The sequence below is a fragment of the Rosa chinensis genome, chromosome 7 (genome assembly GCF_002994745.2).
Source record: "Rosa chinensis cultivar Old Blush chromosome 7, RchiOBHm-V2, whole genome shotgun sequence".
NCBI lineage: Eukaryota > Viridiplantae > Streptophyta > Magnoliopsida > Rosales > Rosaceae > Rosa > Rosa chinensis.
The window spans coordinates 50149419-50168414 of record NC_037094.1 but is presented as its reverse complement, the minus strand read 5'-3'; the positions used below and the strand labels follow the sequence as shown (position 1 = coordinate 50168414).

The window sequence follows — 18996 nt, the reverse complement described above, 5'->3', positions numbered from 1 at the left end:
ATAATTGTATATGTATATATAGATGTTCGTAATACAAGATAATTTATCAAAGCCATTGACTTCTTCCACTACTGCACAACATTTTTCTCATATTTCAATGAATGCATCCTCTTGAAAATGATGCACATAACTTCTTAATAACCTTGAGGTCAAGAAGTACAACTTCTGACTTCCGAGGTCTTCAATTTGAATTCTTTTTGCAGCCAACATTAGTGTACTGCTAAGTAATGACAGCTCCAAAAAAAATGACATTGATTGACTAATTGTAAATCAAGCTAGAGTTACAGTACAGACTCATATTTCTTCCTTCACTTATGTTACAGTATTCAACAAAGTTTCTAACTGATAACCATGAAAAGAAAATTCAAGCTTCAAAGCAATAAAGTGATATCATAATAACAAACCTAATTGATCATAATAACAGCATTTTCACACTGCATATCTCTACAAATCAAAGGACTAGTGCTCATCAATTACATACAACTAAACTGTCCTAGATTCCTATAAAATTTGCAGCGGTGTGTATATATATATATTGAAATCACTAATCATGCAATGCATATGAACTATTATCAAGAAATTTATTCAACTATTCATCGAGAACCAAATGTCCTAAAATCAAAGAAAATCAATCCTAATCAATTTTTCATGCTCAAACAACAAAATTCTTATAAAATTACATGAGACCCTAAGCGAATTAAAAAGTATCAACGGCAGCGATAAACGAGAAACTAGCAGTAATAGGATTAAAGTAGTAATACAAACTAGGATGAGATAAAAAAGGGTGGCCTGGTCAACCTTGACGAAGTCGGTATTCCAGTTCCTGAGGTCATCGTTGCCGGAGGAGGAGGAGAGGTCAACTAGAAGAGGAAAGTGGAACCAGAAGCGAGTCTTGCTCGGTAATTTCTGCCTCCTTCACTTTTTGAGCCACAACCTGTAATCAAAATTAAATCAAATATAGAAAATCAAAGATACAATCAAAATGAGAGTATCATATTCTCAGAGTAGCATTACTACAAATGAGAAATAATGCACTGCACCTCCAAAATTGAAAAATAATTTGTAAATACAGGTGAAATGAGGAAGCTAAAAGATCAAATGTAAACCAAAAGTGTTCACCACAGCTTTCACATGCACAAAAATATTATAGAGTATGAAGTTCTAAACTTCTTGGCTGCAAATAAACACTTACTCAAGAGCTTTCCCTGTCCGTGTATCATTGTGGAAACTACTCCATTGTTAACTTTTAGGACAACCGTTGTCAAGTCAATATTCGCATGGCAAGAAGATCCATGGCTCATTTATTAAACATTGAATAAGTAGCTGCAGGATAGCATATGCTTTGAGTATGGGGCATGGAAAAGATCTGCATATCACCACATTACTCAGATAATGCACTTCCTATCTGATCATTGATAAACTAAGTAGTTCCACATGCACAAATGATGCTAAAGATTCTTATAATCACCACAATGAATAACAAATTAACAGAACATCAAAACTATCCAAGTATCCATCTTATCATTTCCATTAAGACGAAAATTAGTGATAAGAAATTCACACAGACTGAAAATCGATTTGTGCATCACAACTAAATTGTAAAAGAATCCTGACAAACTAACACCAAAGTAAATAAAAAGCAAAAGGCAACTTCATCCTTTCAAAACGAAAAAACTAACTCTTTCGAAACCTCGAAATGATCCATACCATCATCTCTATTAGCACGAAGATTAGTTATGCAAGTTTGCTACTGAAAACGGCAAAGTGCAACTTCAAAACTAAAGAATCGGAATGCCCAAAAACTAATACGATCAAACCAGTTTCCGGCAACAATTACAGTTCAAATTTTACTTCAACAATAAAACCTGGGCTTACCTTGATGGTGTGGTTGAGAGGGAGAGCCCAGGAGATGGAGTTGTTCTTGGAGGCTCTTCGTCTCGCCTAGCTCTTACCAGCCTCGAGGAGCACCAATCCTAACTGCAGGGCGCAATCAATGAGCTTGATCTGATCGGCGTCGGAGTCACGGGAGTCAAGGATCCACTCGAAGGAGAGATCGATGGTGAAGGGCGGCGAGTCGGAGAAGTCGAGAAAGGTCTGAAGGAGTCGTGGTCAAGGAGGTTGGGATGGTAAGGGTTTGTGAAGAGAGAGAGATTTTGGTAAAGGGTTGAATCTGAACGGAAGGGAGGGAGAGAGAGCCAACGGTGGCAATTTTTGTAATTAAGTTTAATTCTAGTGGTAGGTTGTTAATAGGTTACCTTAATTATCAGGAGGACATTTGTGGTGTCTGGATTATCATAAAGTACTTTAACATGACCTCTTTTATCATTGTCCCTTCTCTCTCCTAACATGTATTTGAGGGCAGAATTGAAATAAAAAAAATTAAAAACTGACATTTTTTAACATCACTTCATTATTCATAAGGACTAAATTAATATTACTAACAATTCATTATGGATATTTTTATCAAGTGGGAAACTAGGTGACATTTTTATCATTTCACAATCTAATATGACCTTTTCCATCATTACCCTAAACAATAATTTGCTTATCTGCAGATAACTTCCCACTTACCCACTATGTGCATTTCATCTAAGACAAAACTTCCCGCTATCTGTATTAACTCCCCACTTATTTTGAAATTTTTTTTTCCATAACTATTTAATCTATACAATTATTAAGAGAAGAAAACTTGCTCTTCATAACTGATTTTTTTTACCAATTTACCTTTCATATATTAAAAAACTTTGAATAAGAAATAATCAATAAAGATAATAAAGTCAATTTATAAAATTAAAATAAAAACAAAATTAAAATAAAAGTAGTAGAAACTCCCCACTACTTTTAACTACCTCCTCACACACTCTTGAAAAAAAAAAAAACCTCCCCATGCTAGTTAATAATTATTCACACCCATATCGGGTGTGTTTTGTTCTAATATTAATTATGAAACCACTCAAGAAATTAGATAAAGTTTACTTCCTTTTCCATTTGGATATTATTTATTTTTAAGAAAAAAATTATTCACCATTCTTAAAAAAAAAAAAAAAAAGGAAAATAATAATAATTATTTTAAAAAATGTAGCCGTTGCAATTAAGCATAGGAAGTGAAGGAAAACGCGGTTAGGCTAAGCGTGTGAATCCGCCGAGGATTAGGATAAATAATCAAATTTCCTACAATTAGAAACTCTACTCCATCTCCTTCTACCCCTTGCAATTTGCAAACCCTAACCCCAAAATCAATTTGTCCCTATAGTTGTTGGCGAATACCCAATTCCGATTTTTGTTCAATCTCCGATACCCACTTGTAATCTTGACTAAAGATTCAATCTTTGGGGATCAATTTTTTCTCTGAGAAAAGAAGACGAATAAAGGAATTAGGGTTTAGGAGTTAGAGGAGGAGGAAGATGGTGATCACGATTGAAGATTTGAGGAAAAATGAGGCCAGGCTTTGTGGGTCTTTCTTGAAAATGGTTGATGATGTGAAAGCCATGGCCACCGACCCATCTGAGCAACAAGTGCTTCTGACCCAGATGGTTTTGAAGGACTTGATGATGAATAGGAACAAACCAGAAGCAGCATTCCCACTTGGTTTTCCCAAAAAGAAGAGATCTGGATCTAGAGGGATGCAAAAGCAGAATCAGAATCAGAAGCAGAGGATCATCATCAAATTCAAACGCTGCGTCTCTGCCACTACAGGTATTGCTTCTTATTCTTGCTCTGTTTCCCCTGATTCTGGTATTGTTGTAAACCCAGACCCACTTCATGATGATCAGAAACAGGATTTGAAATTGAAATTGAAATTGAAGAGCAAGAAGAGATGCTACTCTGAAATCGAACAAGCAGGCGATGAAGGTTTCGAAGACATAAACTCGAAAAGGCTGAGAAAGGGAAAGAATGATAAGAGGGTGTTACCAAGTGTGCAATCGATCACTGAGTATTTTCCAAAGGAAGAATTGCAGGATCGTATTCGTGGTATGGGTGGTTCAAATTGGAACAATGTTGATAGAATAATGGCATAATGTTTTGGTGAAGGATTTAATTCCAGCCTTAAGATTTAATGCATCTCTTGTCATTCAGGATCAGATCACCCAAAGCCAAGAGCAAGAGCAATAGCAATAGCAGGGAAGAGGAATGAGATCAAGATCAGTATGACCAGCTTTGCTTTGTCCTTGTTAATCTGCTTTCTGTGAGTGTTCTTTGAGTTTTTGATTTACACTTGAATCAACTTGTGTAGTCTTTGATCAATATATATGTACATAGTTATCAAGTCCTAAAATTTCTTGTTCATTAACTCTCTACTCTACTCCATTTTCTCAGTCTTGCAGTTTATGTTCAACAGTAATTCAGTGAACAACTTTCATTTTTCCGGTATGGTTTTTGTAATTTTAATACTTTCTCTATTTCCCCAAAGCTCAGATATCGCATATCTTCATTCTCTTTCTCTCAGATCATTCAGTATGCTCTTTGAGTTTGGGGGATGCATCCAATTTCTTCTTATGTTTACCTGGTATGTTAGCTTACATGTGCTCTTTTAGTTTTAGACTGGGCTTATTAATGCTTTTAATCATTTATCTTTGTTCATTCTCTTCTTAATGGTGACAACTCATATATAAGAATTAGCTATGCTTCTGATTTTTACCCAACTGGCATGGTGTTCTGTTTGTGTACTATAGGTTGAATTACTTGCACTAGGCTATGTTTAGGATGAAGGATGTCTAGTTTCAACATCTTCGTTTCTTTTGTCCGGAGAACTGAAGGAATGTTGGTTTAATTCACCGCTGCAATTTGAGATATGGCTCATTAATTTTGGTGCTGATTAATGGAATGTGCTTTAGTTTGAGCTGCATCTGTCCTTGTTTTTGAAAAGATTTGATGTCTTAGTATGCAATTTGAGCTTTGTTTTTCAAATCAGGTTGGTTTATGAATTATTTCCATTTATTTTCATGAAGATGAGTACTCTCACATTTGGGTTCCAAATCTTCTTTACTGCATAAAACTTCCTAGAAGTAGGGATGCAAAATTCCTCACTGAACAGATGACGATATCAGCTATTCTCCTCCCTGTCGAATTGTGCGTATGTAAGTAGCTCTATAAATCATATTGAAGTTTTTGGAAAATATGCATGAATGATAAAGTGGTAGTTTCATTTTGTATGCAGCACCTTGGCAAGATTCTGGTTTCTTAATAGAACCAATAGCTCATGTACACAGAAGATGATACAAAAGTCTAGTTTTCCAGTGTTAACTGTTCTGGAACTATCATGATCAAGATCATTATGAATAACTTTGCTTTCCCTTGTTAAGCTGGTATTGAGTCTTTGATTTAAAATTAAGTCAAGTCTATTATGTCCGTCTTGTTAGCTAGCTTCAGCATTATCAATGATGATATGTACATAAGAGTTGTCTACTCCATTGTCTTCATCTTGTACGTTCTGTTAGATAGTAATTTGATGAACCGACATTCACTTTTCCGATATGGTTTCGTTTAATATTGAATATTTTTGTATTTGCAAAAAATCATATATATGCAGTTTGTGCTGCATCCTACTCCTTTGGTTTACCAATATGTTAGCTTACATGTGCTCGTTCTAGTTCTATACTAGGCTTATCTGATCTTTTAAATGCTTTACTTTTTGTTTTTCTTCCTCTGTATGCCGACAACACATATTGGCCAGTTAATAAGGAATATGTTGGCTTAGTTGATGGTCAGTCTGTTGAATATTCTGATAGTTAGGGATCAAATTAAATTGGATGAGCTGAAGAGAGGAAGGAATGTGGGTTTATTATCAAATTTACCTTTTTCCCAACTCTCACCAAGTATGACAAAATGAATTTTTATAGGTCATCTGCTTACTTTCCAAAAATGAGCTGGAATTTGTTTTTCCGTTTCTAGGACATGCAAACGCATGCTTTCCACCAGTCTTATCTTTCAATTATGTGTTAGATGTTCTAATGCACATACATATCATGTGCTATTAATGTTTTTGCTTCTTCTGCAAATTTCCAGGTCATGTTAACTGTATAAAAGTTTGACATTGGTTCCCTGGTGGTGAGTACTTAAAGATCTACCATATGGCAGGAGAGCAAAAGGCCTATATATATACACACTTGGTCCCTTACCTTTTGGTTATTGTTTTGGTTCTTGCTGCAGGTTTCTGAACTTATGCTCGTGCTTTAGTGAGGCTTGGATGATCTGTTTGAAAAAGTGAAACTATCCTCTTTGTAACTTTCAACTCGAGTAATATCTGAATAAAGTACTTGTACTTCTCCAACAGTCCATCTTCTTGAGTTTTTTATTGCATATCTTGTTTTCGCTGGGGTTTATACTTTGTACTAGTAAACATTTGTAAATCTAATTTCTGGCGATATTGTTGTTATATTAAATTGCTTGATGACCTACGATTTATAGATCACCTGAAATCCTGAAATTGATCGGTTATATAATTTCTAGCTACTACAAAGCAATAGGTACGTTGTTGCATACAACGACATATGGAATAAAATTACATCATCACACACAGGCTAAAGTCTCCATGTAACCGCAATTGTAGTCATCATCTAGTGAGCCATTTTGATAGGGTAACTCAGAACATGTCTTAACGATCTTACTCCTAATTAACATTATAAGAGTTGACCTCGGAAGTGAGTTTTTGAGGACTTGGACTTGGTCTTGTTTATATATATATATATATATATATATATATATATATATATATATATAGGCCCTTCTAGTGAGGGATTTTTTTTGTTTTTTTTTTTTTGTCATTTTAAGGGATCGCTTATTAGACTCACTTTTCGATTACATATCTACATATTAACTGTTCAGTTTCTAGGTCTATATGAACAGATCACCTCTAAAAATTTTCAGCCAAATAACTGCGATTTACAATTATAAGTATGAACGGTTGTCAATGATGATATGTACATAAGCGTTGTCTACTCCATTGTCTTCATCTTGTACGTTCTGTTAGATAGTAATTCGATGAACCAACATTCACTTTTCCAACATGGTTTCGTTTAATATTGAATATTTTTGTATTTGTTCAAGTAAATCCTTATTTGTCTCTGGCCCAAACTCTAAGTTACTTGACCTAGTGGAAATAGGGTTATAATTAGAGGGAATCTCGAAGAATATCTTAGAGATATCTATTAATTGTATGGTTACATTTCCTTGTACAATTCAGATTCTATGCATTGTAATCCTCTATATAAAGAGGCCCCTATTATCAATGAGAACACACATCAATTCTCTCTCAAATATCGTTTCCCTAAATTACGTTATCAGCACGAAACCCTAACCCTGAAACAAATAGCCATACCCTGATTCAAGAAGCTAAAAACCTTGAATCTAAATACAAAACCTTGAAACCCTTTCGCCCTCGACACACATCTTGAAGCCCTCCTTCCCAGGAATCCAGAACCGGCTGCACCACTTCAAGAACCGGCTGGAAACCTACTGAACCGGCCACCAGAATCTCCAAACCACCCTCAGCAAATATCTCACCGGTTCACCACCTTCCAGACTTCCAATTGCTACCCAATTTTTATAGAAGTAGCGTCTCGATCCCAATATCTAGGAACCAGAAACAATTTTCCCGGAACAGGACACCTCGTCCCCGAACTAGCCAAAAGTTATGGCTGCACCTTGATCCGGCAGAAAAGAAAGAAGAAGAAATGAAGAAAGGAACAGGCCTAGAAGCCCGTTGACATCAGCCCTAGGACCCGCGGCCATGTCAACACTGTCACGTCAGCTGCAGGACCCACTGCCACGTCAACATCAGTGCCACATCAACCCTTCGGTCAACGACTTTTTGGGCAACTTTCCGACCACTTTCCTGCCATTTTCTGGTGACTTTTTTCGACCACTTTTTCCGGTCAAATTTCCTGGCGACCTAATTCGAGGAATTTTTTTACTAAACGTTCCTGTTTTTTTTTAGAATTTTTTAATTCAATTTCTTTTCTTTTTCTTGGGGACTTGCAAGCTCCCTACTTCTACCCCCCTTTCTTCATCATAGGGGAGACCTAATTAAGCCGAACTGTGGGGGTTCGGGCTTACTCCAAGCTTGGAGCTTGTTGAGATATTCAAACTTAGAGTTTGTAGTCAATTTATGATCGACCACTTACGTCATTGTTTCGATCTAATCAATACCTCTTGGAATTGAATTTCTTGGAAGCAATTACGCTCAGAAATTCCTAATTTCTTGGGAGCAACTACGCTCAGAAATTTTATATGTTTTCGTGGTAGCCTTTTACGCTCCGAAACTAACCCTAATTTCTTGTTCTCTTTTAGGATGAGTAACCTGAACAAATTGGACTTTGCTCCATTGGGAACAACTGGCTCTGGATATCACATATGGGTTCGTGATGTCTGCTAGCATCTCAAGGCCGATGGAATCCTAGATACGATTCTCGAGCCTAGCCAGGACGTGCTAACTGTTGAGCAAGCTTAAGCTTTGGAAGCCAATAGAGCAACCTTAGAGGCAAATAAGGCGAAAGCCATCATCCTAATGACTCGTCATATGGATGATCCTCTCCAGTACCAGTGTAAGAATGAAGAAGACCCCAAAAGGCTGTGGGTCTCACTCGATGAAAGATTTGGCAATGTCCATGACTCCCTGCTTCTGGACCTAGAAGTGAGATGACATAGCCTTCGCTTCTGTGATTTCAAGTCAGTTCTTGACTACAACTCGAAAGCACTTGGCATTAAATCCTTGATGGAATTTTGTGGTAAAGAGATCACAAATGCGATGTTGATTGAGAAGACTCTCTCTACATTGATGGTTGCTAAGAACTATCGAATTGATGTTACTGCAGGACGGATCACAAGGTTTCATGAGCTCATTGGAGCTATGAATGTCGCTGAAAAGCATGACAACATCCTTGTGAAGAACTATAATTCGAGATCCATGGAAATAGAGCATATTCTGGAATCCAATAACAGTCGCGCCCTAAGAGAGGGCGCCAAGAGAGAAACCTAATCTTAGGGATACATATGGACGTTCTGGTCCATATAATCACTCTACTTGGGAAGGTAATCGCCAAAATAGGCGAACACGGAATCGAAGAGGTCAACGTGGAAAGAGAGAGGGAGGCAATGCCTCTAGCCATGTTGGTGGTGCCACCAACACTAAGAGCCATCTAAATGATGCTTTCAAAGCGCCTCAATCAATGGAGTTTGAGCAAAGAGATGTATATTCTCGATGTGGAGTGTCTGATCATTGGACACATATTTGTAGAGCTCGTGAAGAAATTGTCACCGCCTACAAAGCATATTGTGAAGCAAGAGAAGCCCACTATGTGAAACAAGAAGATCAAGAAGATGATCTAGAGTGAAAGGTTGAAGACTACAAATCTGGCTGGGATCAATAGATCGCCAATTTTGTTTAAGTCTTTTTATTTTCCATGAGATGTAATAGGCAATTGCCATATATTTTTGTAGTAGATGCCAATGGTTTAGTCTTTCTTCAAAATAGGCTCACCCCAAAGTAAGTGTGATGTCTAGGAAGGTTCTGAGATTAGTGGTACTTAAGCGAGCCTTGCTCCACTGACATCTCTTTACTCACCTGGTCACATTCATTTTGAAATTACCAAAAGAAGTTAGACGACTGCCGTTGTTTTGCATTAGATAGCATTTTGGCTTAGATTTTCTTTATCAAAGAGACAATGATGTGACTCCGTTGGCTTATGAATAAAATTTCGAGTTCTTTTCATTATGACTCAATTTTAATTCTGAGCATATTACTTTGTGACTACGATGGCTGGGTCATCGGTATTAATTCAAGGACATGGAATAGGCCAAGTTCCACTCGCCAAATGGCACCTTGATTACTGTCACAGAAACTCTCTACGCTTCTAGGGCGAATCGCACCTATGAATAGCCAACGGATTCCATGCGAAAATGCATGTAGAGAACGGAAATGAGTTCCTTTTCAATGCCTCTAACGATTACAAACAAAGGCGCATCTTAGAGAAGTTTATGTGTATCTCTAGTGGACTCTATGTCACTATTCGAGCTATTAAATCCAATAAAGTTATGAGAGAAGATCTCTTGGATTTTGACACATATTGGCTTTGTCACGACAGGATAGATCATCCTAGTCATGATATGATGATCCGTCTACAAAAGACTTCACACTGACATCCATTCTCTCGAGCGAAATGAAGCATGAGTCAAAGGTTGATTCTTGCACTAAGTGTGACTGCCGCCATTGCCTCTGGCACCGCCGCTGTCCACCACCTACCTAGGGCTGGCACAGTCCCTATCCATGATGCCATGGATGTCGTCCATCATGGCGATGACGCCCTAGGTGATGTTGTAATCACCAACTTTGCTTCAAATAGCGTTTCAGACGCTTAGCCCCAACCCAAATCCTCATTGGTTGATTCTAAGGACTCTCACTCGCTTTATAAAGCCCATTCCTTAGGGAAGTTAGGACTGAGACCGTCCTATGCTAGAGAGTTTACATCGAAGACTTTCGGTGGTTATTGCACTGGGACTAATGTTCGACATTATATTCTCCTGAACACACCCAATTGGTCTCGCGAAAACGACTACGATGGTAGTCTGGACATTGGTAATGCACACTAATTTCCTTATATCCGCTTGGGGTGATGCAATATCTCATGCAGCTATGCTGATTTGTCTACGACCCATTGTCACTCAATGTACCTCTGCGTTACAACTAGTGACTGGGTACAAGTATCGTACTTACGCAAATTTGAGTGTGCCTTTATGTGACAATTGCGCTGCCACAACGCTCTATAATGGGTCCTTACAGACGAATGGGTAACTACGTTGGATTTAAGACTCCAACAATCGTCTGCCACTTAATGCCCTTGCAAGGTGATCTCATTACCGCTAGATTTGCGGGTTGTCACTTTGACGAGGCAATCTTCTTGTCGTTAAGGGGAGATATGAATACGGATGTCCAGCAGGAACGAGAGGAATTTTCGTGGCCTGTCCCCACTATGTCTCATCTCGATCCCTGTTAAAGTGACGAGATCACACAAATATGCTACAAACATGCCTGCAAGGAAGTACGTCCCTATGAGAGGATGTAGAGCCACCCTACACGGAGGCCTACACGGAGGTAGGCATGGCGCCAACACCAAAGAGAGTAGCACTATGGCTTTACAGGCCATGGACACAGCTAGGATGCGTGGGAGGCCCGTGGGTTCGAAGGATGCTTTGGTACAACCCAATCCTTTGATCATCGACACTCAAAATCCATCTCATGAGAATCTTCCGGATTAGACGTTGGGGGACGTCTCAACGTTAGAACCTATTCCTAAGAATATAGAGCTCTATGAAAATTACATTAGTGTACATGAGAAGTGGGATAGAAACCCCATCATAATTGATGATGTAGTTGCGATGAGTTTGTTGAGTCTGATGATATCGAACCGCGCTTCGTTGATGAATGAATGCCAACATAGAGAAATTTGGCCTAAAAAGAATGATGCTATCTAGGTTAAGTTAGATTCTCTAAAGAAGAGGAAGGTTTTTGAGCCAGTGATGCCAACACCTCCTAACATAAAACCTGTTGACTAATGGGTCTTCGTTAGAAAGCGTGATGAGAAAAAGAGATGGCAATCTCGCCTTATGGCAGAAGGCTTCTCACAAAACTCCTTGGAATCGACTATGATGAGACACATTCTCTCGTAATGGATGTCATTGCACTCTACTACCCTGTTAGTTTGGTAGTTTCCGAATAACTGAACATGTAGCTTATGAATGTGGTCAAGTGGCTCTAGACCATGGAGGGAGTTCGCAATAAGGTTGAAATGCTCACTAAAGTGACTAGATTAGGAAGGGATATGCCCGCGTGTTTCCATAACAAGTTTCGGATTCTATCGCGGTTCTTGTTGGACATGATCTTCATTAGAAGCCCTTAAAGAGTTAAGGGAAACCGCTGAACACTTGAAATCCGAGTTTGAGATGAAGGATTTTGGGAGAACACGATTATGTCTCGGATTGAAACTAGAGCATTGTGTTGATAGATGCTTAAGCATTTTGACAAAGTCAAGCCTTCAAGCACCCCCATGATCGTCTGTAGTCTTCATCCTGAAAAGGATCATTTTCGTCCAAAGGATGATGACAAAGATGTGCTAGAAGCAGGAGTGTCTTACTTGAGTACAATAGGCGCATTATTATACTTAGCTCAATGCACAAGACCGGATATCTCATTTGTAGTGGACTTGTTAGCTAAGGTATAGCTCTGCGCCAACGCGACGCCATTGGATTAGTGTAAAAGATATCTTTCGATGCTAGAGATGTACGACTGATATGGACACAGAGAGATTATGGATTTGGGCCCATCACACACCAGGAACTCCGCCAACACTGGCCTGCATCCACTATCCCCATCCCAAAACGACATGTGTTTTGGAAGGTTTTTCTGATATTGGGTATCTCTCTAACCCATACAAAGGTTATTCCAAAACTGGTTAAGTGTTCACCATAGGTAAAGACCATGATATCTTGGAGGTTAACAGAACAGACCCTTGTCGCTGTATCTTCGAACAATGCAGAGATTATTACTCTTCACGAAATGGTTTGTGAATGTTTATGGATTGGATCCATAATTACGCATGTTCGAACAATTATGGTTTGAAGTCTATCACAGATGAGCCTACGTACATTTTAGGATAATGTTTTTTCGTTTTGAACAAATGAAGCAAGGCTACATCAAAAGCGACAACACTAAGCATAATCAGTAACAACAGACTCTCGTCAAGATCAAAGTGAACTAGGTTCAATCTGAGGACAGTATGACAGACTTGCTCACTAAGGCATTGCCTAAATTCCACTTTTCGAGAAACATGTTGGTAGCATCGTTTGAGGAAGTTATCCGAACTCTAATTACCGTAGTCATCAAGGGGAGATGCAGACATTAGGGGGAGGTGTCTATATGTATGCTCTCGAAACGTGAAGGGTGTGTTGTGCTCTTTTTCCCCTTCGACCGAGGTTATTTTTGTCCCACTGGGTTTTTGTTACTCGACAAGCTTTTTAGCGAGGCAACGAGAGAAGCACCGCGTTTGGACGACATAAGGGGACTGTTCATGTAAATCCCTGTTTGTGTGTCTGGCCCAATTAGAGAGAATCTCGGAGAATATCTTAGAGATATCCATTCATTGTATGATTACCTTTCCTTGTACAATTCAGATTGTATGCATTGTAATCCTCTATATAAAGAGGCCCCTATTATCAATGAGAACACACAGTAATTCTCTCTCAAATATCGTTTCCCTAAAATAGTATTTGCAAAAAATCATATATATGCAGTTTGTGCGGCATCCTACTCCTTTTGTTTACCAATATGTTAGCTTACATGTGCTTGTTCTAGTTCTATACTAGGCTTATCTGATCTTTTAAATGCTTTACTTTTCGTTTTTCTTCCTCTATATGCCGACAACACATATAGACCAGTTAATATACTCAGGTGTTGATGGCTTGTTTTCAACTTTTATTATGATTTTGCTACTCAACCTCTAGTTTTGTAGTCCAAGTATTTGTTATTTTTGTTTAGCTGGCATGCTGTTCTACTAATTGTTTACAATACTCATCTGGTTGCACTGAAAATGCTACATTTTGGATAACAATGCTTGGTTGTGTCTTTCAATCAGAGGAAAGAAGGAATGTGGGTTTAATTTATACCATATCAAAATTGAGGTTTGACTAATACTCATTGCTAAGTAGTACTGATTAATAGAATTTGCTGTAATTTGGTATGTTCATGTTTCTGAAAGAATATGGTGTCTCGGTGTGTAAAATAAGGATGTTTCTCAAGTTAGATTGGATTGACTTTTCAACAGAATTCACGAAGGTGATTATTATCACATGAATTGCCTAGATTCCAAATCTTCTCTACTTTTTAAAACTCCCTAGACGGACATAATAGACTTAAATAAGGATGTTTCTAAAATAAACTTTAACTAAAACGGAACTTGGTTCAATATATCAAAAGTAATTGTGATCTGACCTAGCCGCGTGCGACTAGGGTTTATTTTCTCTATGAGAAGTATTATCTACCATCCATCCTTCATGGATATTTTAAGTTGGAATTGCAGGGGGATCTGCAATACCATAATAACTAGGGCTTTGAGGGACTTGGTCGCTCAAAATCAGCCACAAAAATAGTTTTCCTCATGGAAACAAAGATCAGTCAGATGCAGGAGTTTAAGACACTGCATAGGGAACTAGGTTTGCTCATTCAAAAGAATTTTTGAGTGAAGGACAATCCGGAGGGTTAGGGCTCTTCTGGACAGATGATGTGGAGATTATGGCTCGAACATTGTCGGCTCACCATATTGATATGGAGGTACGATCTGGACTGGGGGAACCATGTTGGAGGCTAACGGGTTTCTATGGATATGCTCGTACCTACGAGCAAGACTTATCATGGCAGTTGATCCAGATTTATGTGATTTGGATTCTCTACCTTGGGTTATCATAGGAGATTTCAATAAGATTTTGAACAGCAGTGAGAAATTAAATGGTCCTGTATGTCCAGAGAGTCAAATGAAAGGTTTTAGAGATGCTCTGGGGTATAGTAATCTAGTTGATTTGGGCTTTCAAGGTGCAAAGATGACATAGTGGAATTCGGAGACTCAACTGAGATTAGATAGGGCAGTTGGCACGTCTACCTAGACTGACATTTTCGGTTTTTCTAGGGTTAGGAATCTGCCTCCTAGTGACTCAGATCATTCTCCTATTCTATTGCAAGCAAGTAGCGTGCCTTTACCTAAAAGAAAGAGGAAGAATAATCTGATTGGGCTCTTTGATTCTGACGGAACTTGGAGAGATGATGATAATGGCATGGAGAAGGTGGTGACTGATTATTTTTCAAAGATGTTTACTGCTACTACTTTTGATGCAGAGGCGGTGGAGAGAACTTTGGCAGCAATTTAACCTTGTGTTACCAATGATATGAATCAACAGTTGTGTGCACCGTACACTGAGGAGGAAGTGAGAGTGGCTTTGTTCCAAATGTATCCAACAAAATCCCTTGGTCCTGATGGAATGCCTCCGTTATTCTTCCAACATTACTGGGAGTCTATTGGAAGAGATGTTACTGAGGCTGTTCAAAACTTCTTGCATACAAGATCATTGTTGAAGCAAATTAATTTTACACATATATGTTTGATTCCTAAAGTGAAGCAGCCTGAGACAGTGGGGGACTTGAGACCTATTGCACTATGCAATGTGATTTATAAGCTCTACTTTAAGGTAATTGCAAATAGGTTGAAAGTTTTTTACCTGAGATTATATCACCTTTCCAGAGTACCATTGTGCCTAGACTATTGATCACAGACAACATATAATAGCTAACGAAGTAGCTCACTTTGTTCACAATAAGAGAGAAAGGCAGCAAGGTTATATGGCTTTGAAACTGGACCTTAGTAAGGCCTATGATCTTATGGAATGGGTTTTCTTACGTAAGGTAATGCTGAGATTTGGATTTGATCATAATTGGATCAAAATTGTCATGCAGTGTGTGAGTTCTATCAGATACTCTTTTCTAGTCAGAGGTAAACCTAGAGGATTGGTGATTCCTTCTAGAGGATTAAGGCAGGGAGACCCCCTTTCACCCTACCTCTTCTTGATTGGAGCAGAAGGTTTTTCTGCTTTATTGCAACACAAGCAACATTTGGGACTACTGCCAGGGATTGCTATTTGTCGGAATGCTCCTTCTGCAAATCCACAGTCATCGATTGCACACTTGGTAATAACCTCTTATCATTCTTTCCCTTTCTCAGCCTTTTCGAGTTTATTTCTTTGAAACCTTCATCGCATGATTGTTTGATTTCAGAGTAGCACCTCTTCTTGCTCTTCAATTTCAATTTCAATTTCAAATCCTGTTTCTGATCATCATGAAGTGGGTCTGGGTTTACAACAATACCAGAATCAGGGGAAGTAGAGCAAGAATAAGAAGCAGTACCTGTAGTGTCAGAGACGCAGCGTTTGAATTTGATGACAATCCTCTGCTTATGATTCTACTTTTGCATCCCTCTAGATCCAGATCTCTTCTTTTTGGGAAAACCAAGTGAGAATGCTGCTTCTGCTTTGTTCCTATTCATCATCAACTCCTTCAAAACCATCTGGGTCAGAAGCACTTGTTGCTCAGATGGGTCGATGGCCATGGCTTTCACATCATCAACCATTTTCAAGAAAGACCACAAAGCCTGGTCTCATTTTTCCTCAAATCTTCAATCTTGATCACCATCTTCCTCCTCCTTTAACTCCTCAACCCTAATTCCTTTATTCGTCTTCTTTTCTCAGAGAAAAAATTGATCCCCAAAGATTGAATCTTTAGTCAAGATTACAAGTGGGTATCGGAGATTGAACAAAAATGGGAATTAGGTATTCGCCAACAACTATAGAGACAAATTGATTTTGGGGTTAGGCTAGGGTTTGCAAATTGCAAGGGGTAGAAGAAGATGGAGTAGAGTTTCTAATTGTATGCAATTTAGATTATTTTTCCTAATCCTCGGCGGATTCACACGCTCGGCCTAACCGCATTTTCCTGCACTTGCTATGCTTAATTGCAACGGCTACATTTTTGAAAATAATAATTATTATTTTCAAATTTTTTTTTTTTAGAATGGTGAATAATTATTTTCTTAAAAAGAAATAATATCCACATGGAAAAGGAAGTAAACTTTATCTAATTTCTTGAGTGGTTTCATAATTAATATTAGAACAAAACACACCGGATATGGGAGTGAATAATTATTAACTAGCATGGGGAGGTTTTTTTTTTTTTTTTTTTCAAGAGTGTGTGGGGAGGTAGTTAAAAGTAGTGGGGAGTTTCTACTACTTTTATTTTAATTTTATTTTATTTTAATTTTATAAATTGACTTTATTATCCTTATTGATTATTTCTGATTCAAAGTTTTTTAATATATGAAAGGTAAATTAGTAAAAAAAATCAGTTATGTAGAGCAAGCTTTCTTCTCTTACTAATTGTATAGATTAAATAGTTATGGAAAGGCTTTTTTCAAAATAAGTGGGGAGTTAACACAGATAGCGGGAAGTTTTGTCTTAGATGATATGCACATAGTGGGTAAGTGGGAAGTTATCTGCAGATAAGCAAATTATTGTTTAGGGTAATGATGGAAAAGTCATATTAGAGTGTGAAATGATAAAAATGTCACATAGTTTCCCACTTGATAAAAAGATCCATAATGAATTGTTAGTAATACTAATTTAGTCCTTATGAATAATGAAGTGATGTTAAAAAAGGTCAGCTTTTAATTTTTTATTATTTCAATTCTGCCCTCAAATACATGTTTGGAGAGAGAATCTTCATATCTAATTCCTCCTCATCCTTCCCTTCTTTCCTCTCTGTTAATCTTACTGCATTATCTACTTCACTTTTGACTTTCCTCAGGTTGAGCTAGAGGTCAGAGATAAAGTTCCTTCGAGAAAAAAAATTCACGGTCTTTTTCTCTCTCACTCTCGAGATCTCAAACAATTTTGATCGGTTTCTTTGGCCGTGATCCTCCGAAACATGTCACCATCCGCAAGAATGGAAAGACTCTAACGTCTCCGGCGACGATGCCTTCACCGAGATCTGCAACAAGTACGACCGATACTACGTCGACAAGTAGTAGGACTCTAACATTTTCGGCGACGATGCCTTCACTAGTCTCTAATCTGCCGTCGAGTCCGACATTGAAGCTGCTCTTTAAGTTCAGTCTCTTTCTCAGTTTCTTTCATATTCAAACTGTGTGTTTCGGAGCGATGAAATCTCTTTAAGAGTTCAGAATTCAGAATCTCTTTGAAATTGACTAGAATTTTAGTTATGATTTGGTCATATTTTTCAAATTGAGACTGAATTTTGAGTAATTTTGATCTGCAGAAAGTAGGGCTTGCTTCAAAAGAGAAAAGCACGGCATCTACAGTTGCTTTGAATGCCAAGATTCGCCGGACCAAGGCTCGATTGCTTAAAGAGGTTCCCAAGTTGAAGAGATTGGGTGTATAGAAGGTTGGCCTCTGCTGTTTGAATCAATTCGATTATCTTGCTTCTTCGTAATTGTGCATTTCATAAAATTGTTTGAGAAATTGATGTTTAGTGTATTCTACTCACTGAAAATTGAAAGATGATTGCACCTCGGATATGGTATTTTAGTACTCGAAGTAAATTGAAGTGGAAGAACATGTGTAGTTGAGTTGTCAATTTTACTGTTTAGTATAGAATTCCTGATTGCTTTGGTTAAAGCAATATTGCTCGGGCAAATCTATTTTGATGTGATAGGGATAGAGAAACAAGATGGGATGAATAAGGTGGGCATTGCATATATTTCCTTCCATTTTAAAGCAAGTTGAACTTCTTGAACTTGTTAGAATTGTGTTATTGAAAATTATCTGAGTTGTTATGAGTAAAGCTTTTGTTTGATGTTAAAACAAAACAGTTCTAGGGGTTGTATTATGGTAGAGCTGATTCTTCTGCCTCTTCTAATTTTACCTATTGTGCATGTGCAGGAAGAATTCTCAAGCTATTATGATGATTTCATTGATAAATTTGAAAACTTACATGTGAGTAAACCATTTTGATTACTCGAACGAAAACTCTAGGCTCACATGCCCATGAAGGTACTCCATTCTCTCTCAGTTTTGGCCCTGTCTGTAATTTTGTGCTCAAATTGTTCTAAAATTTTATCAGATCGTGACAGAATTATTATACTAGATTCTGGTGGGTTAAAGACATGATCTTTGACTTTAACCCACATACAGTTTTATGTATTGCCTAGTATCACTTGTGTTTTAACTTTTAACTGCTGCAATCCTCTTGAATATCTACCTATCACTTTCTGGGCTTATGTTGTTCAATAGAGTTAATTAGATGGTGGTTGTCAGAGCGGAACATACTTCCAGTTGTTTAGTGTATTCATTTTTTGTTCATTGAGTTGGTTGAAGGCTTGTTTACAATAAAAAGACAAAGCTGGAAGAAACCACAGTTTTGGTTGGGAAATTAAAAAAAGGCCTATGTAG

General features: G+C 37.9%; 1 protein-coding gene and 1 long non-coding RNA gene across 8 annotated transcripts; one reads left to right on the top strand and one right to left on the bottom strand.

Moving 5' to 3' along the window:
• Positions 1-498: 498 nt before the first annotated feature.
• Positions 499-2170, bottom strand: LOC112176472. Its single transcript, XR_002926942.2, has 3 exons — positions 1876-2170; positions 1193-1366; positions 499-934 (listed from the first exon to the last, which is right to left on the bottom strand). It is a non-coding gene; the product is annotated as an uncharacterized LOC112176472 (long non-coding RNA).
• Positions 2171-3182: 1012 nt separating this feature from the next.
• On the top strand, positions 3183-6303 carry LOC121050715. Of its 7 annotated transcripts, none has more exons than XR_005803634.1 (4): positions 3183-3696; positions 3780-3972; positions 4078-4186; positions 4318-4663. XR_005803634.1 is itself a non-coding variant. In XM_040511632.1 (4 exons), the coding sequence occupies exons 1-3, from the start codon at positions 3405-3407 to the stop codon at positions 6014-6016; spliced, it is 687 nt and encodes a 228-aa protein (XP_040367566.1). In that variant the 5' UTR covers positions 3183-3404; the 3' UTR covers positions 6017-6048; positions 6151-6303. The 7 variants fall into 7 exon arrangements, 5 of the variants coding, with proteins under 5 accessions (XP_040367566.1, XP_040367565.1, XP_040367562.1 ...); XR_005803633.1 differs by having other exon boundaries at positions 3774-3972; XM_040511632.1 differs by lacking the exon at positions 4318-4663 and adding exons at positions 6007-6048; positions 6151-6303 and having other exon boundaries at positions 3183-3972.
• Positions 6304-18996: the final 12693 nt, after the last annotated feature.